Below are 27,083 nucleotides of genomic sequence, written 5' to 3' on the forward strand. Positions count from 1 at the left end.
TTTAATTTTATTGCTTTTGTTTAATACTGTGCTTTTTATGTTAAAGGTATCATACCTACATGAGGCCAAGATATAAAGTGGCCTACAAAATGGTCACAGAAATGGAATGGAAGTGTTGCCACGGTTATAGTGGAGACGACTGTAATGATGGAGTTGACGGGGGATCTGTCACTCAGATCTCCACAGCCAGACCCTGGCCAAAACCTTCAAACCCTGGACATGCAGGCACAGCTACAGGACATGGGCAGAGTGGAGGACCTGGTTAGTGACCATCTTCAGTAACCCTAAACTGAAGCAACTGAATCATTTGACTGTAATATGTAATAAGGCTATTCAATTCAAATTGTAAATTGTGTAAACAATGTGACACTTGTGTGCTTAGGGAGAGGTGACAGTGACAAGATGAAGCACCTAGAGGACAAAATCCAGAGTTTGACAAAAACCATTAACGAACTGCAGTCGACGTTACACAGCGTGACGGAGAGGATGGAGGAAGAACTGCGGAAGCCCCCTGCTGACGCTGCCCAGCCTGAGATGAAAAAGACCATTCACAGCATCCAGACCAAACTAGACCAGCTGGATAACAGAACTCAAGCTCATGACAAAACTTTAGTCAGTATCAACAACCACCTGGTGAATGGCAGAGGAGGGGGGACTGATCTGACGGGGGGTGGTAGTGGCCACGATGACAGGTTCAACACTATGAAGGAGGAGATTCTGCGTGAGCTGGAGCACAGGGTCGCGCTGTCCTGCTCGGCCTGCCAGGCAGGGGTGGACGACCTGAGGAGGCAGCAGCAGTTAGACAGAGAGAAGATGCAGGCTCTGGAAAAGCAGATTAATGCCATTGAACAGTGGCACCCTCAGGCCCTGGATGGTTTGAGTCGCGCTCAAGGCTGCTGTGATGTGGTCATAGACTTCAGAGCAAGACTCAATGACATGGATGAGAAGATTGGCTCGATGTCAGAGACTTGCAATAGCCTGCAGAATCGACTGGACAAAGAGCTCAGAGAAGATGATGGCAGCGGGAGTGTTGGAGGAGTAGGGGGTGGAGGAGGTGGAGGTGGAGGAATAGGTGGAGAAGGAGGAGGACCAAGAATAACAGATGACACAGGACTAGGAGGTGGAGTAGCACCAAAAATAACAGAGGACACATTTAACAGTTATCTGCGAGACCTGGAGAGGAAACTTAACATCTCAGAAAATGATTTGGAAGATTTGTTCCAAAAAGGGCTGAGAGACCTACACAACAATATCAAAAGCCATCTTGAACAGCAAGATTACAAAATTTCACTAGTAGATTTAGACATAGGTCTTGTAAAAGAGAATGCGTTTGATCTCGACAAGCGGCTGCACCAGCTGGAGAATGTCACGTCCCACATAGAGAGGGGGATAACTGGGTGCTCTTTGTGCTCTGGCCCTGAGGGCAACTCTGGAGGTGCTTCTGCCCCTGGCTCAAGAAGACCCTCAGGGGGAAGTGACATCAGCTCTAATGACACAGTGAAATCTCTGGAATGGAGAGTTTTTGCCAATGAGGATGAGATCAAGAGGTTTGACACACGACTCAAAGACCTCTCTGTGTCTGGGGACTCCCTCTTGACTAAGGTGAATGACCTCAGCCATGACATCAACCAGATTTTAGCACTGACCGGGGAGCACTTCAACAGAATCGTTACAGAGATTGGGAACTGTGATCTTTGCAGAACAGTTCAGGATGATCTGAGGGAGCTAAAGAACATTACAAACCAAGCTATGGACAAGTGTCAAACTGATATTAATTCCATAAAGGGCAAAGTGGATTATGAGCAAACAGCATGCTCAGATGTGTGCTCTCACCTGCAGGAGGAAATGACTAAACTTAAACAGGAAGTGCACAAATGCAACGGGCAATGTAAGATCAGTATGGAGACTCCAACAGGAACTGGAACAAGTGCCCTGGATGACCCCCAGAAACCTCTAGATGGCCACAGCGTCATCGGCAGCAACAACGGCAACCTCAGATCAATCCAGGGAGAGCTGTCAGAGGTCATCTTAACTTTCAGCTCCATCAACGACACGCTGAAAGGGCTGGAGCACAGCGTCCACAAACACGATAGCGTCATTACTGACCTGGGCAACACCAAGGACAAGATCATCTCAGAGATTGACAAGATCCAGCAGGAGGTGACAGAGCATATAGAGGACAGCAAGATACGCTTTGACAACATAGATCAGGATGTGAGGCGCTTCGGAAGCTTTGTGGTAGAGACGGGTGACTGTAAGAGGACCGGCGAAGGCCTGGACAGGAGGCTATCTAAACTTGAGGCAGTGTGTGGCCGGCTGGACTCTGTATCTGAGAACTTACAGAAGATCAAAGAAGGCCTTAACAAGCATGTGTCCAGCCTGTGGAACTGTGTCAATGGGCTCAACGCCACAGTGACCTCACAAGGCGGGCTCATTGATACCATCCAGAACACACAACTGGACAGTATCCATGGCAAGGTCAAGCAGATCAACTCATCACTGCTACATGTTCTTAAGCAGTTCCAGAGCATAACTGAGCAAGACCTAACAGGTTTGTCTTTAAAAATGTGTGACATTTACATTTGAATGCAGGTAAAACCATATCATGGCATCAAAAATATTACATGCATCTTAGATTAAAAAAACTTGTGAAATGAATATAAAAACAAAACCAAAAAGCAGATATAGTTCAGTGGTCAGATGAGCTAACCATCAATATTCCACCAAGGTACTCATAAAGTTATTTTATGTTGTTAAGAGCCTGATGTCTGATTGCAGGTCTACCTGGGCCACCAGGACCTCCTGGACCACAAGGAAAGGAAGGCGCACAAGGTAGACCAGGTGTGGATGGCCCAAGAGGACCCCCAGGTAACAAACCTCTTTTGCATTACCCATATAAGACACAGCTAACTTTGCTACATGAGTAATGGTTCATTATATATAACACTAATTACTGAAGCATACTGACCTCCTCTGCTCCTGGAGATCTAGTACCCTGCAAAGTTTGATTCCAACCACAATACACCACATATGATTCATCTAACTTCTGTTTTCAGAAGTCTCTGCTTATCTGAATGAGGTGTGGTAGATTTGGGTTAGTAGTAAAATCTTCAGTGCAGAGTGTGTTAGTGACCGCTGAACTAAAGTATCATTATAAAGATCTTCCTCTCGCTGTGAATAAAGAGAATTTGTCCTCACATTATTTTCACAAATTACATTTTATGGTTCGTATGGCACATTTTGTAAAGCTGTTCTGTGACTATCTATTTGCTTAACACATAAAACTAACTCCTCACATTTTGAACTTTCTTGTTTCAGGTCTCAAGGGTGAAAAGGGTATGAACTTTATTTTCTCAAAATTCTTCTGACAGCTTAACTTTGGTTAGAGCCCTACAACTATTTTAATGTTGCCAATCAAACTGGAGCTGGCAAGGGTCATTAGATGTCAGTGAGGTGTGTGTGTGTGTTGGAGAGGGGGATCTGTTACTGTGTGGTTGGTTAATTGGTTCATGATCAGTGTCATGTTAACAGCTGGGTATTTACAATGAGTTACATCTATCTATCAAATAATATAATTATTGTGTATGTGAATGAATAATATAATATATTTGTGTGTGTGTGCATGTGTGTGAATAGGTAATCCAGGTGCAGACGCCCTCCTACCTCATATCTCCTTCTCTGCCGCTCTCACTAATCCCATGTTTACTGCTGGAACTATAATCTTTGACAAGATCTTTGCTAACAAAGGAGAATTTTATGATCCACGAACAGGTAAAGTTTAATGCACATTAATTAAATTCATTGAAAAGACATTGCTATTCTGTTCTTGACTTACAAAAGATATCCAACTGAAATAATGCAATTTTGTGCATTAGAAAAATTGCAGTCAGAACAACCATGTCAATAGAGCAACAGAAAATAAACAACAGCTGAAGAATTCTTGCACCAGAGTTGGTCAAAAATTTACTATTTTTAAAAGCCAGACTTTTTTGACATACTTACTCTAGCTTATACTTACCCAGAACTTATGGAAAATCAAATTTTAGCACAACCATATACTTTATATATGTATATGTTTTAGTTTTTTTAAATCTTTTAAAGCAATCTTTTATCTTTTTTGCAATGTGTTTCCAGGTTGTCTGTTGATCATTCTATTCTGATTATTGACCATATAATAACCATATAACTGTAAAAGTTTGATAATTTGGAAAGCATGATTCATATAATTTTCAGATTTTTACTTGTGACCTTTATGACCTTATTTGTTGATTGGTCAAATTTAAATAAGTATATCAACTGGGTGACATAAATTCACAAGCCTAATGAAACACTGGCAGGCTTCTTATTACTGCAACCTCAGTGAGGACTTTCTGCATAATTATAAATTAAGCTGGCGGGTTTTTTATTACCGCAACCTCAATGAGGACTCCCTGTGAAATTATAAATGAGGCTGGTAGGCTTTTTATTACCTTAACCCCAGTAGACTTCCTGCATAATTGTAAATAGGCAACAACAATTTTAATAAGGTATAGGCTTTAAAAAAAACATCCAAACCTGATGAATAATTAAAGGACCAAACATGGTAAACTTACCCACCCATCTTTCTGGCCCACAGGGATCTTTACAGCACCAGTGGATGGCCACTACTTCTTCAGCGCCATTCTCACAGGCTACAAGAACGAGAAGATCGAGGCTGTGCTGTCCAAGTCGAACTACGGCGTAGCGCGCGTTGACTCGGCTGGCTACCAGCCTGAAGGCCTAGAGAACACACCGATGGCAGAAGCCAAACCCACACCAGGGTCTCTGGCCGTCTTCAACATCATCCTGCCGCTGCAGATGCAGGACACTGTCTGCATTGACCTGGTCATGGGCAAACTGGCACACTCGGTGGAGCCTCTCACCATCTTCAGCGGGGCACTCCTCTACGAGGACGTGTAGGAGGCCGGGAGGTCCTGGCCAGACGGAGCAGGGTGACCCACGCGAGTCCCCAGGCAAATGACAACCAGCGAAATGACGGTGACAGAAAATGGCCCGCTGAGTGATGACTACCAGGTGGAGATGATTTTTCCCTGGTGTCAATATCAAACCCACTGATGTTGTTAAACTTGTGAACTCCTTGGAGACAAAATATGATTTTAAATGGAGGAACTTGCTCCTGATATGTTATCTTAGCCCTTTTGGACAAGTGTTGTAACAGATACTACTGCAAGTTTTTATTGGTTATTGATGACAATGTTATTATTGATATGCCTTTATTTTATATGAATCACAGGCATGGGTTTTGAATGATTGATTTGTGATGCACCAAAGCTGACCATGAGGTCTGTTTGACTTCCCAAGTGCACCACTGCAAAGTACTCACCTGCCAGTGTTAGACTCACAGTCAAGGTTTAGGGATGTGTGTGTGTGTGTGTGTGTGTGTGTGTGTGTGTGAGTGAGCATGTGAGCTTGTCCAGAAATAAGAGGGTTTCTTTTGATAATAAGAGAAATTCATATTGTGTTGTGAATGTTATTAATCATGTGCACCTTTCATACCTTTTAATGTTAGACTAGGAACATAACTTTAAACCTGTAATACAATGCAAATGGCTGTAGTACTGTGCGAGTGTCTGTAGTACAGGGTGAGTGTCTGTAGTACAGTTCAGTGACTTGGTGCTCTGGGGAGCCATGGGAATGTATGTCTTTCTCTGGGCAGTAAACCAAGCCATTAGTCATCATGAGAAGCACAAACGCAGCTCATCACTCAGACTGTAAAGGAAAAGTTCAGTGTGAAGAACAGTGTGAAGAGGTGAAGCTCCAGGTGGGGTGTGTCCATCTCACAGCAGGAGGAAATATCCTGGAATCGACATCTTTTCTAGTCAGGCACCACTCACTGAAAATGCTGCCAGAAACAATATGAAGTGATCTTATCATAAACACTACTTTGTGTTTGCTTTAAAAGAACCAATTGCCATCAGTAATGTGTTTACAAGAGTCTATATAGAACAGTCATGGCAGAAAGTTGAGAACAGAGTTTTCCTGTGAGCTTAGCATGGAAACATAGCCTAAAGGTTTGACTCATGAGCCAAAGATGACACAGAAAAGTCAGAGATGATTATCAAAGATTATAATTTTCTTCACTGTGGATCAACTTTAAAGTGCCTATAAATAGTAGCAGCATTAAAAATAAAGGGTGCTCTCTTACGCCCAGCTCTGTCTGTGCAACAGTAGAAGTGCCAAAGAACGGTGTATTTCATGGCAAGCCTTTTCTTTTGAAACTGAAAACTTTAAATGATACACTTCGAGATTACAATGTCTTAGTTTTCTGAAGCAGATGATAATCTTAGTTTGAAAAACAAGCAGATTATTTCTGTATGAAACTAAGGTTAGTGCCAAGTTATATGTGGAGGCTGCTATCACACAAATTTTCATTATGAGCTGTTTTTTTTTCCATTTCATACTGCAAGGACTTTTCATTTGTAAATGAAACAATGCCCTACACGTGAATAAATGAAACCACACCATCTTGGCTCATGTGAACTTCCTACTCACAGTTTAACCTGTGACCTTGAATGTGTATGTTGGCAACACATGTTTTAAATAAAGATATTTAATTTTACACATCTCTGTCTCTCCCAACCTTGGTTCTGTATGGTTCAGTTGTTGCCAAATCAATATTAATGTAGCGGGAAATGGCAGTTTTTTTTCACAGTGTGGGTTAATCGTATATTTTGCGACTCCACCTTTGAATTGTATCAAGAGGAGTTCTCCGTCAGTGGAAATGCAGCTTTGCTCAGTAAATTTGCACAGCATGTGATTTATGGGTAAACTCCATATGAGTTCTAGCAACAATTGTAAAAGTGAAATGTGATTGAGAACATGTTTGAAATGCAAATGACTCCTGTTTTTTTTGTTGAGATTTCTTTTATAGTTGCATGTAGAAAGACACATTTGGTCCATGCAATCATGGAAAGAGAAACATTTCTGGAGGACTATCATTAGACACACTGGGATTAAATTTACGATGCACAAAGATTCTTCTATTTTTTCAACCTTTGGCAAGGGTGTGACTCAATGTTCAGCCGAGGAGCACGCAGTGTCTGTACTGCCATGGTGTCCTTTGCACTTTCCATCAAAATTTTACAATGAAAAATAAAAAAAAATGATACACCTGTTAGACAGAAAAAAAACAAATGATTTTACATCTGAAAATGTGCTTACAGCAAAAGTTGGCATTTTTAAGCAGCCACTGCTATTTCTAGTACCTGATATGGTAGGTATCTGAATTCCCTAGAGAAGGGAATGTTATTGGTGTACACACTGTGTTAAGCGAAGGCAGAGATTAGCACTGCTGCCTCGTGGCTCCAGCAACCTAGGCTTGACTCCTGGCCCTGCCGCTGTGTGTGTGGAGCATGCACGTTCTCCCTGTGCGGGTTTCCTCCTCCCCCTCCAAAGACATGTTAGTTCACTGGTATGTCCAAAGTGGCCGGGTGTGAGTGGGTGTGTGTATGTCGGGATTCCATTGCAATCGCTGCAACGCATTACTCCTGTCCAGGGGGGGCACTCAGCAACCCAGAATTGGATTAAGCAGTTAAGAAGATTTCGAATGAATGAATACTGTATTAAGGCCCTGGTTTCTGTTTTTGATAAAGACAGAATTTGAGAATTACATCTGGGGAGCCATTCCCTAAAGCAACTCTAACAAATAGCATCTGTATTACTGTAAATGCAAAATTATTCAAAGATACTAAAGGTCAGCAGATACAGACTGCTGTGTGTTACTATCCAGCTGTGTAACTCAGTGTGGAATCATGTCACACATCCTGTTTACCTTTTATCTTTTCACTCACTGCAATGACAAGCAACTCCACACCAAGGGTAGAACATTACTGCTAAATGCTGACATCACTGAGTTTTTGCCTACCTTGTTCATTTTAATTATCAAAATACATCACCAATTTTTATCAATTAGTGTAGCCTAAACATATCTGTAGGACAGACAGACAGCTCAGTCAAAATGTAAGTGTAACTGTCCAGTAACACCTACATACTGAAGTAGGATAGAGAGGTTAAATTATAACTTAGATAATCAATTATTTTGGTTTATTTCATCTTTTGTCTTCTTAAAATTATATTCTTTACTTCTACACCTCTGAATGGAATAGTGTTAACTATCATTTCAAGCACACATTCTGAATCAAAAAAGGCAGACTCAAGAGTTAGTAAAGAGCAAAATCCTACTGATCATCCATAACAGCTGGTCTGCTGACCATACCTTTCATACCAAGATACAGAGAGGGTTTCTTCATTGTTATTCAGATATTGTTCAGTTCAGCAGTTTAGTGGGGAAATTATTACCACGGAGACATGGCCACGCTAAACTGCCATGTTTCCATCCTATAAGCAGGTCTTCCCAAGTTAAGCATCTGCTCCAAATCTTAGTTCCACTCATCTGCACTATATTCACTGCAGAATTCCATCGTATCCATGGATACCACACTTTTTGCCTGCAATCTGGCAACCAAATGTGAGAGCTTCCTGTAGACTCCCCCCTGCAGAACAGAGAGTAGAACAGAGCAGACACTTCATATGGCACACAATATAACTGTGCTGCTAAGTCAGTGGCCTGCCTTTATAGTGAAACATTTCTGATTGTTCATTAAAGTCAGGTAGAACAGAAAAGGTACTACAGCCAAGCCTGTATGAGCGCTGGCTTTCCTAGCAGCTTACTGCGAGTTTACGTGCTTCCCCCATGTCATAGGTATGGTGGTGGTATTCCGATTTGTGACTGGACTCTTGGCATGTACAAAAAACAAAGTTACCCCTTGACAAAGTGTAGATGACGGATGCATTAAACGTGTCCCCGGCCCCAAGAGTGTCCACTAGTCTCTCAGGTGGGAAGGCATCAGAGTGGACAAGCACCCCATCAGGACAAAGTGCATCTGCCCCCTTTTCTGCCCACGCACAGATGAGGACAGCCCTAAAAGAGATCAATATGAAACTCACTTGGCTCTGCACAACAATGAGGAGGATACACCGGAGGAAAGAGTACAACTGTGTCAGCACTGGCGTCTCTGAAATCTACAGACCTCTAGTGCCATCTATTGGCTACTTCATCAGGAACGCGAACACATTTCTCCTCTGTGTAATTTCATTGTTGTGGTACATTATAGTTGGTTCAGAACTGCTTTTGTTGCTTTTCCTTGTCAGTGTTGGTCACGTACCCCTTCCTCAACCGGCTGTAAAGACCTCTCAGAGCACTGGCAGCAGAATGGAAGCCGAAGTGTATGGCCACGTCCTTACTGATAAACACCTGCAAGACCAAAGAAAAACAAGTATATCACAGTATCAAGTAAATTATAAAGATGCATGTTCTAACCAGGAACGGCTATAAGCATGCAGAGGTCTTTATTTGTATACTTACAAAAAAGCAAAAAAGGTTTTGAAATGGTACACATTTACAAATATATACATTATTTGGGTCTAGTACACTAAACTTTCATTTCAAAAGGATAAAAAATGTAATTATTATACTTGCTGTTTACATCAAAAGCTTTCTATATTTTTTTTGCTCTGATAGTTTACTGCAGTTTAAAACCCTTCATATCTGTCATTAATAGACTTCTGGTTTGAATGTAAAAAAAATATTTGAAGGTGAAAATTCTCTTTAAACAACGTTTTGAAAGTCGTACCAGATCACCACAGGGGAAAAGTTGATAGAGAGGCTCTCGTGTCTTCTCGATCTCCACGGAGATGGTGATTCTGTTCTCCTCCCTCTGCTGCTTGCTGTTGTACTCTCTCACCTTCTCAATCATCTTTATCTGCTCCTCAGCATTGCGACCCTATTAATCACACAGAAGTGAGCTACGGCTGCCTGACTGGGACAGAATACTGCTGGAGCAGTTTGGTTCTAAATCAGTACAGCCCTCAGTAAGATAGTGAAATTCAGTCAAACTCAAAAAAAGCACAGTAAAAGACCTCTGGTTTGATCCCACCTCCCAGTGAATCCACTTGTACTGGCTCAAGTCCAGCTTCGAGAAGTCCTCTGCAGATACATCAGGCAGGTTTCTGAATAACAAAAGGGTTCAGACTATCACAGATATCTTCACAACAGTCACGCATCCAGCAAGACTGCTCCTGCTGATCATCTGTAACAATTTATGGAGTACGAGCTGTAATATCTAAACTGGCAAATGAACATCAATATTATATGACTTTATTGTAGCAAGAAGAACAACTTGTTCATGTTTATTGTCTAATTCTGGCTGTCGGCCACAGTCTGGTGTGTAGTAGAAACAGCTGCAGTAAAACTGGTTCAGTGCAAATTTATGAAAGGACAGTTAATCATCAATAAGGTGAACGATCTCAAACAAAATTCTACTGACTGAGCAAAAGAATCTTTTGATTAAACCTCTCCAACATCTACACAAATCTACAAAATCTAGGTACTAGTACAATACACAAGTTACAAGAGTTTTACTAACTTTACCTCTACCATCTTGGTAATCAAAAGTTATATTTGATTTTTTTTTGCCTATATAGTATATGCTTTATATTTGATATTTACATACTGATCATTTAATTTAATTTTATTTATCAACTGAAATGATGGAGAATTCAACTACAGTGGTGTCAGTGATCAGCATTACTGCATGCAGGGTGACAGCGGGTCAACAAGCCATCGTTAAATTTTGCCATTTACTGTAAAAATGAATTAGGTTGAATTAATATGGTGCCACTGCAGTAATATAAAATTATGATAACAACCACACACAAAAAGCAGCTGTGAGATTGAACAGCATTCAGATAATGTCATCATCTGACCCAAAGAGAGCATTCGTGTTCATTCTTGTTCAGAGTGATTTGAAGCAACATACACTCTGTTCTGACTAGGCATGCATTACACTACTGCATCAGATTAGTTTCTAGGCAGTGCAGTCAACTAGTCAGCGAATACTGAAGCACTGAAGGTTTTGATGGTCAGATGGTAGTTGAGACCCAACCTCGCAGCCTTACGTGTCTGAGAGAACGACAGTGCGTGTGCCCGTGGTGGGGCACACCACACAGCAGGCGCATGGCGTCTCGCCCCGTTCCTGCCAGGCCATGCCTGAAATGTCCACCCCACGCCGGACAAAGTCCCCCACGATGAAACTAATGCAGCAAAAACAGAAGGACATGATCCAATTTTTTTTAGCCTGACGGCTGTGCTGGGATCTCAGGCATGCCCTGCCGATGGCATGAGCAGAAAGACAGAGGAGGCCAGCAGGCTGCTAAGCTTGACCTGTGAATGCAGACCAAACATGCACCTATTCAAGCACAAACACCCCCCCTCCCCAGTGGTCACATCGCCACCTAGTGCTGAAACAGAGAGGCCCAGTGTGAACAGAGATTTGTTGGTTGTCCGAGGAATTCGGCTTCAACAGCAAAAGCACACGTGCACACACAACTAAATACTCAAAAACTCAAATGCAAAAAAAAAATTTAAATAAAGTAAATTTACACCATCACTCTCTCTTGTGCACACACACACAAACCTGTTCATGTGCAGGATGGTGCGACTGCCCGTGGTCTCATTGCTGATAACTACAGATGCTGGAAAGGAGCACCCAGTGTGCTCCAGAAGAAGAGAGATGTCAATCTTGTACATTTTAAAGTCATTCAAGATGAAGCTAAAGGAACAAATCAGTACAAGAAAGAGCACGCACACAAAACCACTTAAGTGGTATAATACTAACCACTTGACCAGTTTAACTAGTCTGGACTTAAGATTCAGTATGAAAAATGTGGCAACATTTGCCAAAGAGTTCTCACAAGATGCAGAAATCAAGGAAAGTGAAATACAGTGCAAAAAGGGAGAAATACACTCTAATTAATAACAGCTTCATAAAATAAACTGCAGTACTTAAGCTAACACTGGAAATACGAATGTCCAAATGCTACCTGTCTTTATAATGCGTTAGTTCCGAAATGAAACCAGGAAATAAAGTGTATTAACAACTGGTGGCGTAAATAATACTTACTCAGCTACGGGTCCGGGAGCGAGAGATCCCATGAAGGCACAGGGGGCCCCGAGCAGTGACAGCACCGTGCACGAGTTGGAGGCATTCCCACCTCGTTGCCAACGCTGAGACAAACACCTGTGCGCGAAAATGTTACGCTACTACAGTCACCCGGTATAACCGCACTGTCAGAGTTCAATACAATACACATGGCTGGAGTGAACTGTGCCTCACGCCCTTTATGATTCTGACTATTTTCTGCACTATGGCAGTGGCTCTCGCTTGCACGAGCTAAAGACAACATCTAGCAATGTCCCAAATCTGCTTCCCCACTCCAACCTGTTGTCGGTGTCCTCTTCCGGGTATTTATCCACAACGTTGATGATGTCCAGGCAAACTAACCCAACGCAAAGTATCTTTCCCTTCGCCATATTTTCTATATTGTGATAACTAGTGGAACATGGACTGGGGACGAAAGGTGAGGCATGCCACGCTCTGATTGGTCTAAACGCAGGGACAAGCGGAAGCCGTCGACATGGCCACTTCGTCTTACGAGAATTGCCGATTTTTTACGAAAAGATCAGCACGCGCGCCCAGGGAATTATTCGCACGTGCGTTGACGCTGGCGCGGAACTGCGAATTTCCGTGAACAGTGTAACAGTTGAACAGCATTGGGTGACAGGTTCTTTCACAAGTAAATTATACAGAAGATCGAAATGGCAGTCATATAATGTGTTCAGATAGTATGATATAAAAGTTGTGATTAGTCAACTGAATTATCACAACAACAAGAAAAGAACAATTTTAGTACGCTAATCATAGCAATGGGGACAACAGCAGACTCGTTTTTCTAGCACCTGTTGCTAGGGAGATATGAGAAACACGACAGTGCTTTGTTTACTGGATTTTTAGTAAGGAAATGCCAACGCGTAGCAGTTCGGCTTCTCTGCCAGTGGCCTCCTCATAATAATATCTCTCAAATCAAACTGTTCATTAAATTATATAGTTGAATGTTTTTTCGGCCCAGGCGCAGTAACATCAAAGGGTGAGTGTGCGGTTATTTTATATTGCTTTCTTTTGTATTAGCATTTTTACCGTTGTGATAGAGAGAAACTAAAATATTTCCAGATTACATGAAAATATTTTACAGATGTGAAAGACAGACATTTTATTTTCAGAATTTATGTTTAACCTAAAATAGTTACTAGATAGAATAGGCACATTCTACGCATGCCAGCTGCTGATGTTCTCCAGACTTTTATTCTGCATTACCTTGTTTCATATTATCAAAGATTTGTTGTGTTCTGAGCAGTTCTATGAATATTACAACACTCGAGAGATGCAGACCTGCAATCAGGCAATCGGGCTCTTTTTCTTTCCCATATATAGATGTGCCCAACAGGTGGCGCTGTAATTAGGAGCTCGGTGGCGGAGGGCCGTCTGGAGGCGCTGCAGATCTACAAACTCCTGCAGTTCGTGCGAGAGGGCAGCCACTCGCAGGTCGAGAAGATGGTACAGCTGGGTGTGCCCAACCTGATCAACCTCACGGAACCTGCTGAGGGAACGGGCGCTTTGCATCTGGCTTCAGTGGCCAACGACCTGAACATAGCTCAGTTCCTTCTGTCTCTTGGGGCATACCCCAACGTACAGGACAAAAGAGGCCGCACCCCTGTCATCCTGGCAACAGAGCTGGGTTATGACAGTATGGTTGACCTTTTAGCCAAAAACCATGCTAACATGAATGTGGTAGACAATGAGGGAAAAGGTGATCTTTTTGTTTTTCTGTGCCATGTTTAATGATGTGACTTTTGTCAGATAATTATATGGGAGAATAAGTGGATCTCTGCAGCTGATGTGTATGTGATTAAAGCGTTTTTTGTCATGCAACTTAAACTTTTGATTCTCCATTTTATAGTAACGTGTCTTAGCAGGCAAAAATATATCAAAGTACATGAGCGCTGTTTTCTCCATTTGTACACAATTTGTATATTTTAAGTTTTTGTACAAGTGATTGATATAATTTACATGGAAAACAGTCGTGCCACACTAGACAAAAGGCCATGAAGGCTATTTATTGATGTGCTTGTTTGTTTATTTTAAATTTGCAAGAATAAACAATTTGCGGATGAGCAAGAGAAAATATCAAACTGGCACAAACAGCCTCACTATAATTGATCTAAATCTGTGTTATTTTTTATACCTGGAGTGTCGTAAAGTCCTGTGTTTAGAAAGACATCTGTATGTCATTTAGCACAATAACATATCTTAATGTTGTCCTCCCATTTATTAGCTGGTTGTTATGATCTGACCCTCTCTTGTCTGTCTTATGCGTCTTTACATGCAGGAGCCCTTTTCTATTGCATATCCCCTTCAAAAAGGCACATGCGCTGCCTGCAGGTGGTGCTCAATAGCAAGGCAAACGTTAACAACGTCTCTAATGCTGGGAAACCAGTGTTCCTGATGGCATGTGAGCGTGCCACAGATTGTGAAAACATTTGCATGAGTATTTTGGAGAGAGGAGCTGACCCCAATGCCATGGATCAGGTTTGTTTTAACATTTAATACAGTTTTAATGGTGCTTTTCACAGGATGGTGTTTTTGGCATAAAACTTACCAAACTGCAGATCTAGAATCAGCTCTAGAGATCCGTCCAAGCATATCAGGATATGCAAGACAACAACAGGTTCTTTATTCTTTATTTTCATCTCCGATGCTTCTTCAGCTCTAAAAATGAGATTTTTCAATCTAAAATTTAAAATAAAATGATCTCCAGTAATGCAGTGGATAAGTGGTACAGAATGAGCATGACCATTTGTATATTTGCCTGCTGCACTGTTCACCGTCTGGTGCCCTCGTGTTCTTAGCCGCACCCAAAAAAAACCCAACAAAAACAAGAACTTGGCCAAGAAGTTAGAAAGCGGTTAGAAGGAGGTACTGGTTACAACAGACTGAGCTGTACCAAAGAAAAGGAGGCTAGCCAGACTCCAGACATAACTAGTGAGGTTGTGAGGTTTGCTTCCAGGCTACCGGCCGGACGGCTCTGATGGAGGCGGCGAGAGCAGGCGCTACGGCACTGGTGAGGGCCATCCTGCAGAGAGGTGGGAACCCAAATGCCCTAGACAAAAAGAGACAACACGCTGCCCACGAAGCGGCCAAAGGAGGCTTCTTTGAGGCATGATGCTCATTCTCATATAAGATTAGAACCCTATTAATGATGCTTATGATATTTGCTTGTAAATTTGTTTTTGATGAAAGGCAGTATAGAACAGGTTAGTGGTACTTTAGAACACAGAAAGAACACCTGTGTTATGTAAAATGTGTAAACCATGTGGCTCCTGATGGTGAAGGCTGTTCTACTCTGGGCTCAGGTGATACAGGTGCTGTCTGGCTATTCGGCTGACCTTGGGGTCATAGCCAAGGGTGGTAATACTCCTCTGCATTTGGCTGCAGCTGGTGGCTACACGGACTGCTGTAGATTCCTGGCACAAAGAGGTGTGATGGGACAATCTGGGAGTTTAGTGCCAAAAGTAATGTTTGGTGTCAAAGGTCTTCAGTGTCAGTGAGCTCTACTATCGAGTGTCAAAGGCACTAAGAAATCTAGAAACTAATGGAAGTAACATGAGACAAACCTCATCCTGCATGATTCACTCATAAGCTCGATGATAGCTAGCCACACTGTTTGTCTTGATGTAGGAATTAAATGTACAAGAGAATATGTAATGCTGTCCAGTTCCAGGATTACTGCCTTCACGTTATGTTATAATGTATGTAGTCACATTTTTTATATATATATATTTGCGTTCATATGCATCTACTTATGAAAGTGTTTAACATACATAATTATAGTCTTTTATTAATTTTTTTTGGATTCTGTTAGTTTTGTTTTAACTTAAAAGTACTCGGAACCAAATATTTTGCAGTCTAGAACTGGAAGCCCGAATGTGTGAAAATTCACCATGTATCTTTCAAACCAGGCTGCAACCCCAAATTGAAAAACCTTGACGGTCTGGTTCCGCGTCAGTTAGCCAAGGACAATGGCCACAGAGCAGCACTGAAGGAGCTGAAGAAGGCGGAGCACCTTCACACAAAGTTCTCCAAACCCGGGAGCCTCAACCCCAATGAACTGTGGGCCCTTGTTCTGCATGACTGGGCCTGCGAGCATGAGAGTGTCCTGCGCAAGGCCTTTGAGGAAGCAGGTGATCATCTAGACATCATCTCCACAGAGACATTCAGGTCTGTGCTGCAAGAGCATCATGCACCCATAGACCAGGAGAATCTGCAAAAAATTATCATGGCCCATGACAAAAAACAGGAGGGGATTATTAATATCAGTGACTTCTTCAAGGGTCTGAAGTACTTACAGAAAGCATTTGTCCAGTCCTCCTATGCCCCTAAAAAGAAGAAAGCTGGAAAAGGTGGAAAAGGAAAGAAGAAGGGTAAGACTGCCCCACCCCTGCCCATTTGCACTATGCCTCCCGAGCTGATGGCTCGTCGTGAGGATGGTGGGCCTCCGCGCTTCATGATCGAAAGGTACCAGCAGTACACGGACACCAGGCGTTTCAACCGGGACCGGCCCCCGATCCACCCTGTGGAAGACGACTCAGCCTGGTACATGGAGGAGCCAGAGAAGATCTACACGAACATCAACTACTGCGTGAAGATGGGAGACTTCGAGTCCCTGTGCCTAGCCTTCAGCCAGAACGTGCCCATGGATGTCAAGGACCGATTCTACAAGACGCCCCTGATGGCAGCCTGCAGCAGCGGTAGCTACCAGATGGCCCAGTTTCTTATTACGCTGGGGTGAGGAGACTTACATGTACCACGAGTCTCACCGTGTGTTCTTGTATGCAATTTAGAAAGGCCTCAACGTGGTTTAATCCAAACATCATGAGAGCTTGTTGGCCTGAGAGTGTCTGTGTCAAAAAGTTACAAAAACCATCTTTAATTTGATATTTTAATGGCTTACAAAATGTATTAATTTTATATTATATAAGAATATCATTTGTGTTTGAATATGTAGATGACGTGTCATCTGCTGTGTGTTGGTAGTGATAACAGTGCTTCCTGCCCCACCTCCACCCCAGGGCTGACGTGAACGCATGTGATCAGTTTAACTGGACCCCTCTTCATCACGCTTGCCATGCAGGCCAGATGGATATCATCGAGCTTCTGGTGCAGAGCGGCGCTATGGTGGATGCCGTCGCTCTGAACGGGGCCACCCCGCTCATGAGGGCCATTGAGAGCTGCAGACTCAGCTGTGTGGACTACCTCATCGGAGCTGGCGCCAAAGTCCAGGCTCAGAACAAGAAGGGTGATGCCCAGGGGTGCACTACCAGCCTTGCACACATGGGCACCCGTGGTGCTAATGTAGTTGCCCCTGCACACTGATCCCAAACCAGCTAGGTCGGGTGTAGTAGTCACATATGCATGCTTTTTTACAACTATAGAATTTGTTCTTTTCAGACCAAAACTGCTTAGACATCGCAAGGGTGTATGGTGATGAAAGAATCATTGACTTGGTGAGAACCAAGTTGGACTGCCTTCCGAAGCTTACCAAGGACACTAAGAAAGGAAAGGAGGAGAAACCATCTTCCAAATCCAAAGCAGCCTTTCCTGTCACATGGAAGGTGAAAGCTACAGGAAGATTTTTGCCTCTTTCTCCCTCTCATAGGGCATGGAATTGAAAGAGGGATTGATGTAATGTCTCTGTTTGCCAAAGGTGAGTACTGTTCTGCCAGCAACTGCCGAGAAGAGAGTGAACCTGAAAGAGAACATCATCACCATGAACCCGCACGTCACCATTGCACGAGTCGCTGACAAGCTCAACATTAGCTTTGCACCAAAAACTGTAAGTCACTTCCAGGACTCAAATGCTGGAGATCCTTGTGAGATCCAGGCCTGCGTGCCGTGGTGTGTTTTTGGTATCTTAATGTTTCCGGTGTGTTGTAGGTGTGGGGGAGGCAGCTGGCTTCCTCTGCTCAGCACATGGAGAGGAGGATGGAGAGGAGGAAAAACCTTTCCTATGAGGTGGACTTCAAGGACTTCCTGATGCCTTTTAATAAAAACATTGTGCGGAAGGCTTGGCAAACAGGAGGAGATGATGCCTGACGAGAAATCAGCAAAAGGACAAAACAGAGCTGCTCTGATTCATCAGCACTCAGTTCTGTTTCACGTCTACGACATATTATATGCAGTCCTAAGGTGGTGTGAAGCTAGGGTCTTATCCTTGGCATAATTTTAGAACTATTTCTATTTATAGTATAATTTGTCAGTTCCCTTGTGGAATACCTATGTATACAATGTTTTAAGAGTAAAATCTTAGTACATGACCCATAGTTGTCATTTAATCTTCATCTTGCTCTGCATTGTCCTTTCCTTCTAAAGTTGAGAAGACTTAAAAGAAACAAATAGAAGGAGTTCAGAAAGAAGGTCTCAGACCTTGTGGTTCTTCCTGTCCAGAGTTAAAAATAATGTTTGCTATAAACGACTTCTGATATTCAGTCATTGATAAGCCCAGTGGTCAGTGGTGTTGGTTGGCAGAGGTGCCGCCTGTTATCTGAACCCCCGAGTGAGAGCACCACCTGTTCTCTAGGCTATTTTCACCTCCCTAGCTCTACAGGCGTGCACTGCAGGCCCAGGCAAACTTGGCATGCACCACTGGTTCCCACAGTAGACAGGAAATAGGAGCTGAAGGAGGGGTGTGGTGACACATCTCTCAGGCTAATGCTTAAGGTTCTGCTCAAAATGCTCAGTTATTTAACAACCATTTCGCTTCGACCATCCTTTCGCATAAGACCCACGGACGTTTTTAAAAACTTGGCACGGTTAGGAAAGTAAAGACAAATGCCGTTACAAACACAACAATACGAATATGACAATGAATCATTTGTTGTTTATTTTTGTGTGGTAAACTTGATCACTGGAGCTTCCACGAGTGAAAGTGATGCAAAGTTAGAATGAACCAGGAGACATGGGAGTGACTCAGAGAGGGAGTGTTGGCAAGAGCTGTAGTTCAACAGGAGACAGTGGCAGTGTGTGAAGAAGGGTGAGCGGTGCTGTCGGGGTGAAATCAGTTCAGCTCATTCTTACATTAAGATCAAATATCTGCTGAGCAAAAAAAGAGGAGCCAGTTAACTTCCAAGCCACAGAATGAGGTCACAGCCTGCCACCAAAAACCTCGCAAAGGATTGGCACTAATAGATCAGAGCTCATGCCAAGGAACCATGCCATGATTGCTTTGACCGTTGGTCATTAAAATTTGAAAGCTTATTGTGTCACTGAGGTTTGATATTTGAAGTGGAAATGACCTGTGACCTGTACAGTGGACCTTCTTCCCAAAGTAGTGATGTTCATGTTTCATTTACATCCTGCTATCTCACCCCAATTGCTTTAATTGATGGTTAGCAGGGGGTGAAGTATTCATTTTTACTAATTCAAATTAACATGCACCTCTAAAATTAATGCACATTTTTCTACATATCCACTGCGGGGTTTGCTAAATCGAGATTGTTATTGTTCAATAAATTTCTAAGTATGTTTGAGATGCTGAGTCAGCATTGGTTTGGCTGATGAAGCTCTCACACAGTTTGTCATTTTACCCTGCTCTACGGGCAGTGCTGTGGGGAAGGGGATGGATCATGTAGTCATGAGGAATGCTACTTTGTAAACAATCAATGGTCACAGCTCACACATTAGGTGAGCACTGATTTACAGTGACTGAGGGAAACCTACTGAAGACTCATGCATGCTAGTACTGCTCAGATTAGTTTATCGCTGAAGCCTCTCTCTCCTAACAAGTCTTTTTTGCAATCATTTGCTATCCTGCATCCTCTAGGCAAGCCCTGGGAGGAGGGATCAAAGCTCCTCTATCCAGCTGAGCCCAGTGTGTGGAGGTCACCAGAGGATGAGGAGACATTAATCTACACTGTGTCACTGGCAGGTAATTAATCTGATGATCAGCCAGTCAGAGGTGCGGTGACCTCAGCTCCTAATCTCCCACGCTGCTGGAAGAGCGGAGTGGAAAGGTGGAGAGTGACAGAAAATCTGGCAGTGAATTAGACAGAAAAGCAATTGTGAAAGGAAGGTAGACAAAGGGAGAGAGGTCAGAGGAACGAGAGTCTATTGTCTAGGGTGTTTTGTTTGTTTGGTAAATGTATTGACATCATATGATATAGTAGCGTCTTAGTCAGCCCACACCCAACATTAAAGCACATGTAACCCTCTTACTTCCTATTCTAGTGAGCTCTCTCTTTAGACCACACAGGGACAGTGATGAATATGAAATATATGAATATACTGAAATCCTGTACATTCTCAGCAGGGTCCCTCCCACTTGCCTTTATGCATATTCATGAGTTCCTCAAGCCTCACAGAGGAAAGTGACATTCACCAATCTCTCTAAGAAGCAACTACAGGACGAATTACCATGTAAATGCAATTGACTGGTGTGTTTGCTTTACCCCATGCGATCCTCTTTGTTACTGGCCAGGTGTCTGTGGGAGGGCAATCAACTCTTTCAAAGCTGAAAGTATAATTTATTCTTGGGGAATATACAGTCAGTGCTGCAGAAATGTGTCAGATGTAGATAGATTCTGACTGATTATGATGCACACTCTCTACAAATGGGTAGCATTCTGAAAATGTGCTTTTTATTTCATACAAGCTGCCCCTGTATAATTATCTACTTCTGCAGTGGCGTATGTAATTAAACCCACACAAAGATGGCACATTGTTTCAGTGCCGTATTCACAGCTCCAAGTTGTTCTGAGACATGAGGACCAGTGACATGGAAAATTACACATATATCCCACCTTTCTGAACAGGAGCACCTCGGGAAATTGGCTCTTTTGATGTGTTATGAGGGTGGCATTGATTTCCCATAATTCTTACACAGCTGACTGATACAAAAAGAATGAGCGGATTGTGGGGGGGAATAAATGACCTTTATTTAGTAATATCATGGATCCTGTTAGATACTGTATGTGGTTGTGTCAGAATTCAAAATGTTTGAGCCAATATAAGTCATTAGAGGGTCTTTATTTAGGAATACAATTAAAATGTGAATGGCCCAAAGTGTCCTCTTCCTCTTCATTCTGAGACTGAGTCACTCCCCTTTGGCCAGTTCTGTAGTATGCCCCTGGCAAATAAAAAGATCTATAAGAGTTCTTTTGTGCCAAATGCAAACAAAGTTATTAACAAATAACTTTGCAGTCATGTAATTTGTGTAGTTTTGAAAGATGTCTACATGATATTTGTCTTAGATTGTGACTATACCTTTTCTTGAATATACCTTTTCTTGAAAATTATTTTCCTGCCTTGGCTGAACATTAATATGCACTCTAATTCCAAATTAAAGACAGCTGGTTGTGTCAAATATTTGTGAAATGCATCTGACCTTAAAAGCATTCCAGGTTTAGCTTTTTAGAGAAAACATCCATTTAACCAGTTCTTTTTGCACTTTAGGAAATCCAGGCTTTTGTGAAGAATCTGAAATTGGACAAAAGACATAATAACAAACCAGATTTCCATTCATTGTAAGATCCAGCCAGCACAGGGCATGGTTTTCTGTTCACTGACTGTTATGAAACTAGCAGTCCTTTCACATTTTTCGTGTAGTGTCACAATACTATCATATGCCAGAATCTCTGATTCTCCAGCTGTGTCTGATCAGAGTGTGACCTCTGTGATACTAGTACATGCTTTAGGGTGAGTCATGTAGCAGTGTATATTTATGATGGTTGCTCCCTGCCCCCGGAAACTCACACCACTCACAGACCACCCCCCCCCCCCGTTCACTTTCCTTTCAGCATAGTTGTGTTTTTATTATGGTGAATTTTGTCCTTCAGATGTCTCACAATGTTGTATTTCCATGTCATGACCTGTCTTAATGTGGGAGACATACATGGGAGAATCTGACATTGTCAGGTTATATTTAAAAAATCTCTCTCTCTCTCTCTCTCTCTCTCTCTCTCTCTCTCTCTCTCTCTCTCTCTCTCTCTCCCCCCCCCCCCCCCCCCCCCCCCCCGCCTTTTCTCAGGCATCTCATCTTTTGTGTCCTACACAGAAATGCAGGTCAACACAATACCTCATTCATACTAGCGCATTTCCAAAAGTCCTTTACACAAGTAAGTGGTATTGATCATTTCCCACTATCTGCCTCTGTAGAACTAGAGTGCATTTATCTGATCTTGCTCCAGTTAAGACAGCAGTGGAGTAGAGGTACAAGGGAGATTTAACCAGTGAAGGACAAGTCAAGTGATACACAGGACCTTATTTTTTAACTCCCATCATTTGTACCCAAAATCACAACTTGTTAACAAAATGCTTTGTGTTTTAAGCCTAAAGCTAAAATTGAATTGACCTGGGTAATTGAACTTCTCCTAAATATAATACTGTCAGTTATGAATATACACTTACAGCACACTTTAGAAACATTTATTAGAAAGACAGACATTAACAAAATTTGTTATCTACACAGTCTGTAATTGTGCACCTATAAAACTCATCTGCAAAATTGGTGTTTCTATTAAAGTGGCCAGGGCGTGTTTGTGCATGCAGGTGTTTCTAATAAAGATGGAAGTGAGTGAATATATACAACTTAAATCAAAAAGTTTCAAACAACTGTAGTGTGTAGAGTGCAGTACGTATGTACATTGTAAAAAAAAAAAAAAAGCTAAGTAAGCGTTTTATATTACAAGGTATAAAAACCGGAAATAAATGTACAGTATTTACTATGATAATACAACAATAATCCAACTGCGACCTTTTCCTAATCAAACAAGTGTATGTGTGATTCAAACATAAAGTGTATGTTGTGCCTATGAAAATGTTTGATTGGGCTCCTAAAATTTCGTACTCTACACATCTTCTCTCCACGCCACGCCCTCTTTTGGGGGGCGGGTGGGGGTCGTCAGATGGCGTCTCCATCTTTGTTGAGGGCAAGGTTACTTCGTTTCAGTCAATAGCATGGATATGAATTGGGAACGCTTCAACTGAAGCAACTCAGCGCGAGAGCAAGGGAAATCGCTTACAAGACAATAGTTTCATCTTTCGGTGGTCTCCCAAATACAAGGTAAATGATGGTTTTTCATTTTTTCTTACTCAGTCGTTGGCGGATCGTAGGGTCTCGCAATTAGTTTTACTTTATGACTATTCGATTTGAAGATGCCTCATTTTCATGCGTTACTTGGCCATGCGTTTCCAGGGTAAAGAGGACCGCGGGAGTTTTTCTAACCTGCCGAAGGTTACGTATTTTCAGTTGGAAATTCAAATGCCGAAAGCATTTTAGCCTCTACTAAACTCTTAGTTTGTACTTTTGTTTTATTTGTTCACACAAATCTTGGCTCGATAAAGTACTGTACTGTAATTAAGGGTAAACGATCGAATCTTAATTCGCTCGCAAAACGCCGGTAACTGTTGCCGTACCCAAAACGACCGTGTTCTCGAGCCCTGAGATTAAGCACCTTGGACAGCGCTCAAAATAAGTTCTAATATACCGGGTAGCATGATCTTTATTCTTAGGCAAAGTAATATAGTTGTAACGCTCAAGGTCGCGTACCAAAACCTGCTAAATCTTATATCAATTATCCATATTACATTCTTATCGAATGATCGGTTTCAAAGAGTTTCACTAATCGCTCAACCAAAAACCAGAGCTAGTTTACAACAGTCTATGTGGTTCCATGTCTGAAACTGTGTAGTTTATCGAAATTGGACTTATATCCGTCTGATATCTGAGTGATAAGGCTCATTTAACCTTACTGTGTGCATCATCACATCCCTACAGATCAGTAGGCTTTGTACCTTCATCAATTTTTGTAGATTTAATTGTGAATGGGAAGACTGATTTGTTTATTTTATTTAAAGATAGTATTTATTTTCATTAATTAAGTACTGTCTGACACTGATTCCATTTTATTGTAACCTTTAGACAGAAAATGACCATAATTAGTTGATGAATGTAAGACAGTGAGCATTTCACCCTGTGATAAGATGTAATCCGGGTTGTGGGCATGATCATTTGTTTTCTTAGATTCCCTACAATACCTACTACTGTCACACCTACTGCTGCCACACTTAGTGCGGCCACACTTACTGCTGCCACACCCACTTCTGCCACACTCTCCTCTGATAGCAAGCTGCAAGTCAGAGATGTTTGAATTGCCGGGACTAGACTGCCACCAAAGATTTGGTGTTTCTCGGAAAACTGTTTCTCCAAAAACTGTGTACTATAAGGGTCATCGGATCCAGGGTGTGGTTTTTTTTTGTTTTGTTTTGTTTTTGTTTTGTTTTTTTTGGTTTGTTTGTTTTTTACTGTAGATCTGCTTACAGCTTTGTATATATGTAGGTGATGTGTTGGTACTAGCCCTGTTTTGCCTTGGCCCAATAGGGTTTATCCTGGTTTAATGGCACTGACTGTGTCTTGGGTTGTGAGATGTTGCCTGGGCTTGATAGGACTTCTCCTGGTTTAATGGCTCTAGCTGTGTTTGTGTGTTATTTGCCCACACAGGGCTGGTTTAGACCTTCCTAGTGAATACTGCATGTCCAGAGCAGTGCCTGCTACAGCTGGTCCTAAGAGCTGCGGACACGCCTGGAGACTGTTTACATTCTTCACACTGGGCAACACCTCTCTCACAATTCAAATCCCAAACCATGTGTTTCTCTTTATGACCACTGCCAGTCTTTAAAAAGGCTGTACTATTTCTACAGGGTCTAAAGTTCTTGACTGAATTCTGTCAATCCAGAATAAACAATTGTGTTTGTCAATCCATTTCTATATGTTGATTCATGATGAATTGGAACATGTGTCTGTGAAGGCTTTCAGCCATTTTTACATTAGGCCAGGTGACATGGAGCTGAATGTATATGCATCGGTTTGTGTTCATCTCAGTGTCATGTCATTCCCAAAGATAGATATGCACCATTGATATGAGCAGGCCAGAGCACTGCTTGAGAGAGAGAGAGCGAGAGAGAGAGAGCGAGAGCGAGAGCGAGAGAGAGAGAGAGAGAGAGAGAGAGAGAGAGAGAGAGAGAGAGAGAGAGAGAGAGAGAGAGAGAGAGAGAGTGAGTTTTTACATAGAGTGAGCACAGGCTGTGGAGCTATTGGACTCACTACCCTACTGCCCCTGCTGCTCAGACTAATACGCTGGGCTTTATCCCATCCTGAATGGGACACACACTGTGGTTTTAACGTGTTAATCCTCTCTCTGCTAAGCATGATTGCTTTGAATCTCCTGAACATAGCAACACTACACTAGTGCTCTGACACACACTTGATGATTATATAATCAGAGACATTTATGAATAATCATTTATATTTTTGAAGAGTGATTGCTCAGTAAGTGTGTCATTTCTAATGACATCAACATTTGCATTTGCATCTATGGCATTTACCAAAAAAAGCAACTCCTTTTTTCCAGAGCAAATTCTTCACTAAAAGCGTTGTTTTCTCTCTGATGTGATGACACATAACCTTCAGTTAGACAAATAAAGTATTTTTTATTCTTTGATGTAATCTGCCTTGATTGATGGTATTTTAGTTTGAATAGTATTTTTGTATTCTTGTAATAATGTGTTGTTGGCATGCAGTAAAAAACAACATAACTATATGAATTTGGTTTATTATGAATGTATGACAAATATGAATTTTTAATCATCTCCCTCTGATAGGTTTACTGGCATTTACAGGATTTCCTGACATTATTTTGGATGGCAAGTGTTATGTATATTGCATGGTCTGCTGAGCGACCGACCATTTCATTATACTGCAACATCTGGAAATTTAAAACTTGTTCTCATTTTCCACTGCTGTTCTTACAAGCACATGCAAGTGCGTGTGCCAATGTGTGTGTGCACGCGCGCACACACACACACACACACACACATAAAAACCCCGCACACACACACACACACACACACACACACACAAAAACCCCACACAAACACACAAAAACCACATGCACGCACACACACACACACACACACACACACAAACCCCATACAAACAAACACACACACACACACACACAAACCCCATACAAACAAACACACACACACACAAACATATATCTAGCATATATCTCCGATCTTGTTTTTTTTTCTCTTTTTTCCTACACTGATCATCACATTATTATCAGCAGTTACAATCTCTCACAGATTTGAATGCCTTTTGATTTTGTTTAACAGCTTTAAATATTCATTACATGCTCTCATTCAGGGTGGTGTTATGCATATACAAACCCTGTCTGAGAGAAAGCTCGATAAAAATTAATTTCTTTTTTTATACAATAATGGTAATAATAATGATAAAATTATTATTATTATTATTATTATCAATTCCATGCAAAATATTCATCTAATTACCAGTATTTTTGCATGTAACCTCCCATGACATCACTGTGAACTCTGAATTATCAACTACGCAGTGCTATTGCAGTGCTATTGCAGTGAGAATAGAGAATGACCATACCCTCCTTGCCTGCCAGTGAAATCAGGGCTGTTTGTGTGTCTGTAGCTGATTTACAATCTCAGAGCACTGTTATTAAGAAATGAACCAATCACCCCTCTCACACCTGCTTTTTATGCACTGATTTAAAAACAGCTTCCATGGAAGTCAGATAATTTTAAAAAGATTAAAAAAAAAAAAAAGTCTATAACACAGTCTCTCTTTTGAAAGCTTTCATGTTCTTTAAAAGGATTAAATTTCCGTTCAGAGGACAGCATGTGTAGTGAGGCACCCAGCATCTCATTTCCCATATCCTTTCCACTATGTGACATGTCAAGCTCTACATCATGCACACAGTAATGGAAATGACCTTCATCTGCCGTTCATATGTAACACTGGAATAGAGGAACCATAGCACATACATGGCCCAGGGTTAATCTTACCCTTTTAAAGTGATCCAGGACCTGCTTTCCTCCCGCTAATCCTAACCTTGCCCATGATTAGAAAACCAGGGAACTGGTCTCAGGTCAGTGAGTCACCAGGTCTTTTGTTAGAGCTGTGACTCTGTGACTCTGTGCTCTCTCCCAGGTTCCCTGGATCCCTAGATCACAGTTTTAATGGACATAAAGGTTAAAAGACAAAGCATTATCACTGTAATTCAA

General features: G+C 41.9%; 3 protein-coding genes across 8 annotated transcripts in view; 2 read left to right on the forward strand and 1 right to left on the reverse strand.

Moving 5' to 3' along the window:
* The window catches only part of emilin1b (elastin microfibril interfacer 1b), a 25,431-nt gene extending 18,829 nt beyond the window's left edge, over positions 1-6,602 (forward strand). The window contains exons 3-8 of the mRNA XM_026999843.2: positions 47-261; positions 383-2,551; positions 2,779-2,868; positions 3,319-3,336; positions 3,637-3,771; positions 4,616-6,602. Coding sequence (XP_026855644.2) covers positions 47-261; positions 383-2,551; positions 2,779-2,868; positions 3,319-3,336; positions 3,637-3,771; positions 4,616-4,938 — 2,950 coding nt within the window. The 3' untranslated portion in view covers positions 4,939-6,602. The remainder of the gene's footprint in view (positions 1-46; positions 262-382; positions 2,552-2,778; positions 2,869-3,318; positions 3,337-3,636; positions 3,772-4,615) is intronic.
* A 414-nt stretch (positions 6,603-7,016) lies between these two features.
* Positions 7,017-12,466, reverse strand: khk (ketohexokinase). Of its 6 annotated transcripts, XM_026999845.2 has the most exons (9): positions 12,318-12,466; positions 12,000-12,116; positions 11,514-11,648; positions 10,996-11,130; positions 9,975-10,047; positions 9,672-9,821; positions 9,204-9,292; positions 8,802-8,959; positions 7,017-8,531 (listed from the first exon to the last, which is right to left on the reverse strand). In XM_026999845.2, exons 1-9 carry the CDS (start codon positions 12,407-12,409, stop codon positions 8,443-8,445), a joined length of 1,038 nt encoding a protein of 345 aa, XP_026855646.2. In that variant the 5' UTR covers positions 12,410-12,466; the 3' UTR covers positions 7,017-8,442. The 6 variants fall into 6 exon arrangements, with proteins under 6 accessions (XP_026855646.2, XP_026855650.2, XP_026855649.1 ...); XM_026999849.2 differs by lacking the exon at positions 11,514-11,648; XM_026999848.2 differs by lacking the exon at positions 10,996-11,130.
* Positions 12,467-12,638: 172 nt separating this feature from the next.
* Positions 12,639-22,095, forward strand: ankef1b (ankyrin repeat and EF-hand domain containing 1b). The gene is made up of 12 exons (XM_026999902.2): positions 12,639-13,023; positions 13,368-13,743; positions 14,323-14,522; positions 15,001-15,150; positions 15,347-15,470; positions 15,953-16,778; positions 17,063-17,289; positions 17,442-17,605; positions 17,698-17,826; positions 17,928-18,179; positions 19,813-19,917; positions 22,015-22,095. The coding sequence occupies exons 2-10, from the start codon at positions 13,368-13,370 to the stop codon at positions 18,084-18,086; spliced, it is 2,355 nt and encodes a 784-aa protein (XP_026855703.2). The 5' UTR covers positions 12,639-13,023; the 3' UTR covers positions 18,087-18,179; positions 19,813-19,917; positions 22,015-22,095.
* Positions 22,096-27,083: the final 4,988 nt, after the last annotated feature.

The sequence above is a fragment of the Electrophorus electricus genome, chromosome 13 (assembly GCF_013358815.1).
Source record: "Electrophorus electricus isolate fEleEle1 chromosome 13, fEleEle1.pri, whole genome shotgun sequence".
Lineage (NCBI taxonomy): Eukaryota > Metazoa > Chordata > Actinopteri > Gymnotiformes > Gymnotidae > Electrophorus > Electrophorus electricus.

Coding starts and splice junctions, on each gene's coding strand:
- khk (XM_026999844.2), bottom strand. CDS start 12,409: ATGGCGAAGGGAAAGATACTTTGCGTTGGGTTAGTTTGCCTGGACATC. Junction 10,048..10,995: donor ACTGTCGTTCTCTCAGACAC/GTAAGGCTGCGA, acceptor TTTGTTATTCAG/AAACCTGCCTGATGTATCTG. Junction 9,293..9,671: donor TTTTCCCCTGTGGTGATCTG/GTACGACTTTCA, acceptor TTGGTCTTGCAG/GTGTTTATCAGTAAGGACGT.
- ankef1b (XM_026999902.2), top strand. CDS start 13,368: ATGTGCCCAACAGGTGGCGCTGTAATTAGGAGCTCGGTGGCGGAGGGC. Junction 15,151..15,346: donor CCAAAGGAGGCTTCTTTGAG/GCATGATGCTCA, acceptor CTCTGGGCTCAG/GTGATACAGGTGCTGTCTGG. Junction 17,606..17,697: donor CCTTTCCTGTCACATGGAAG/GTGAAAGCTACA, acceptor TGTTTGCCAAAG/GTGAGTACTGTTCTGCCAGC.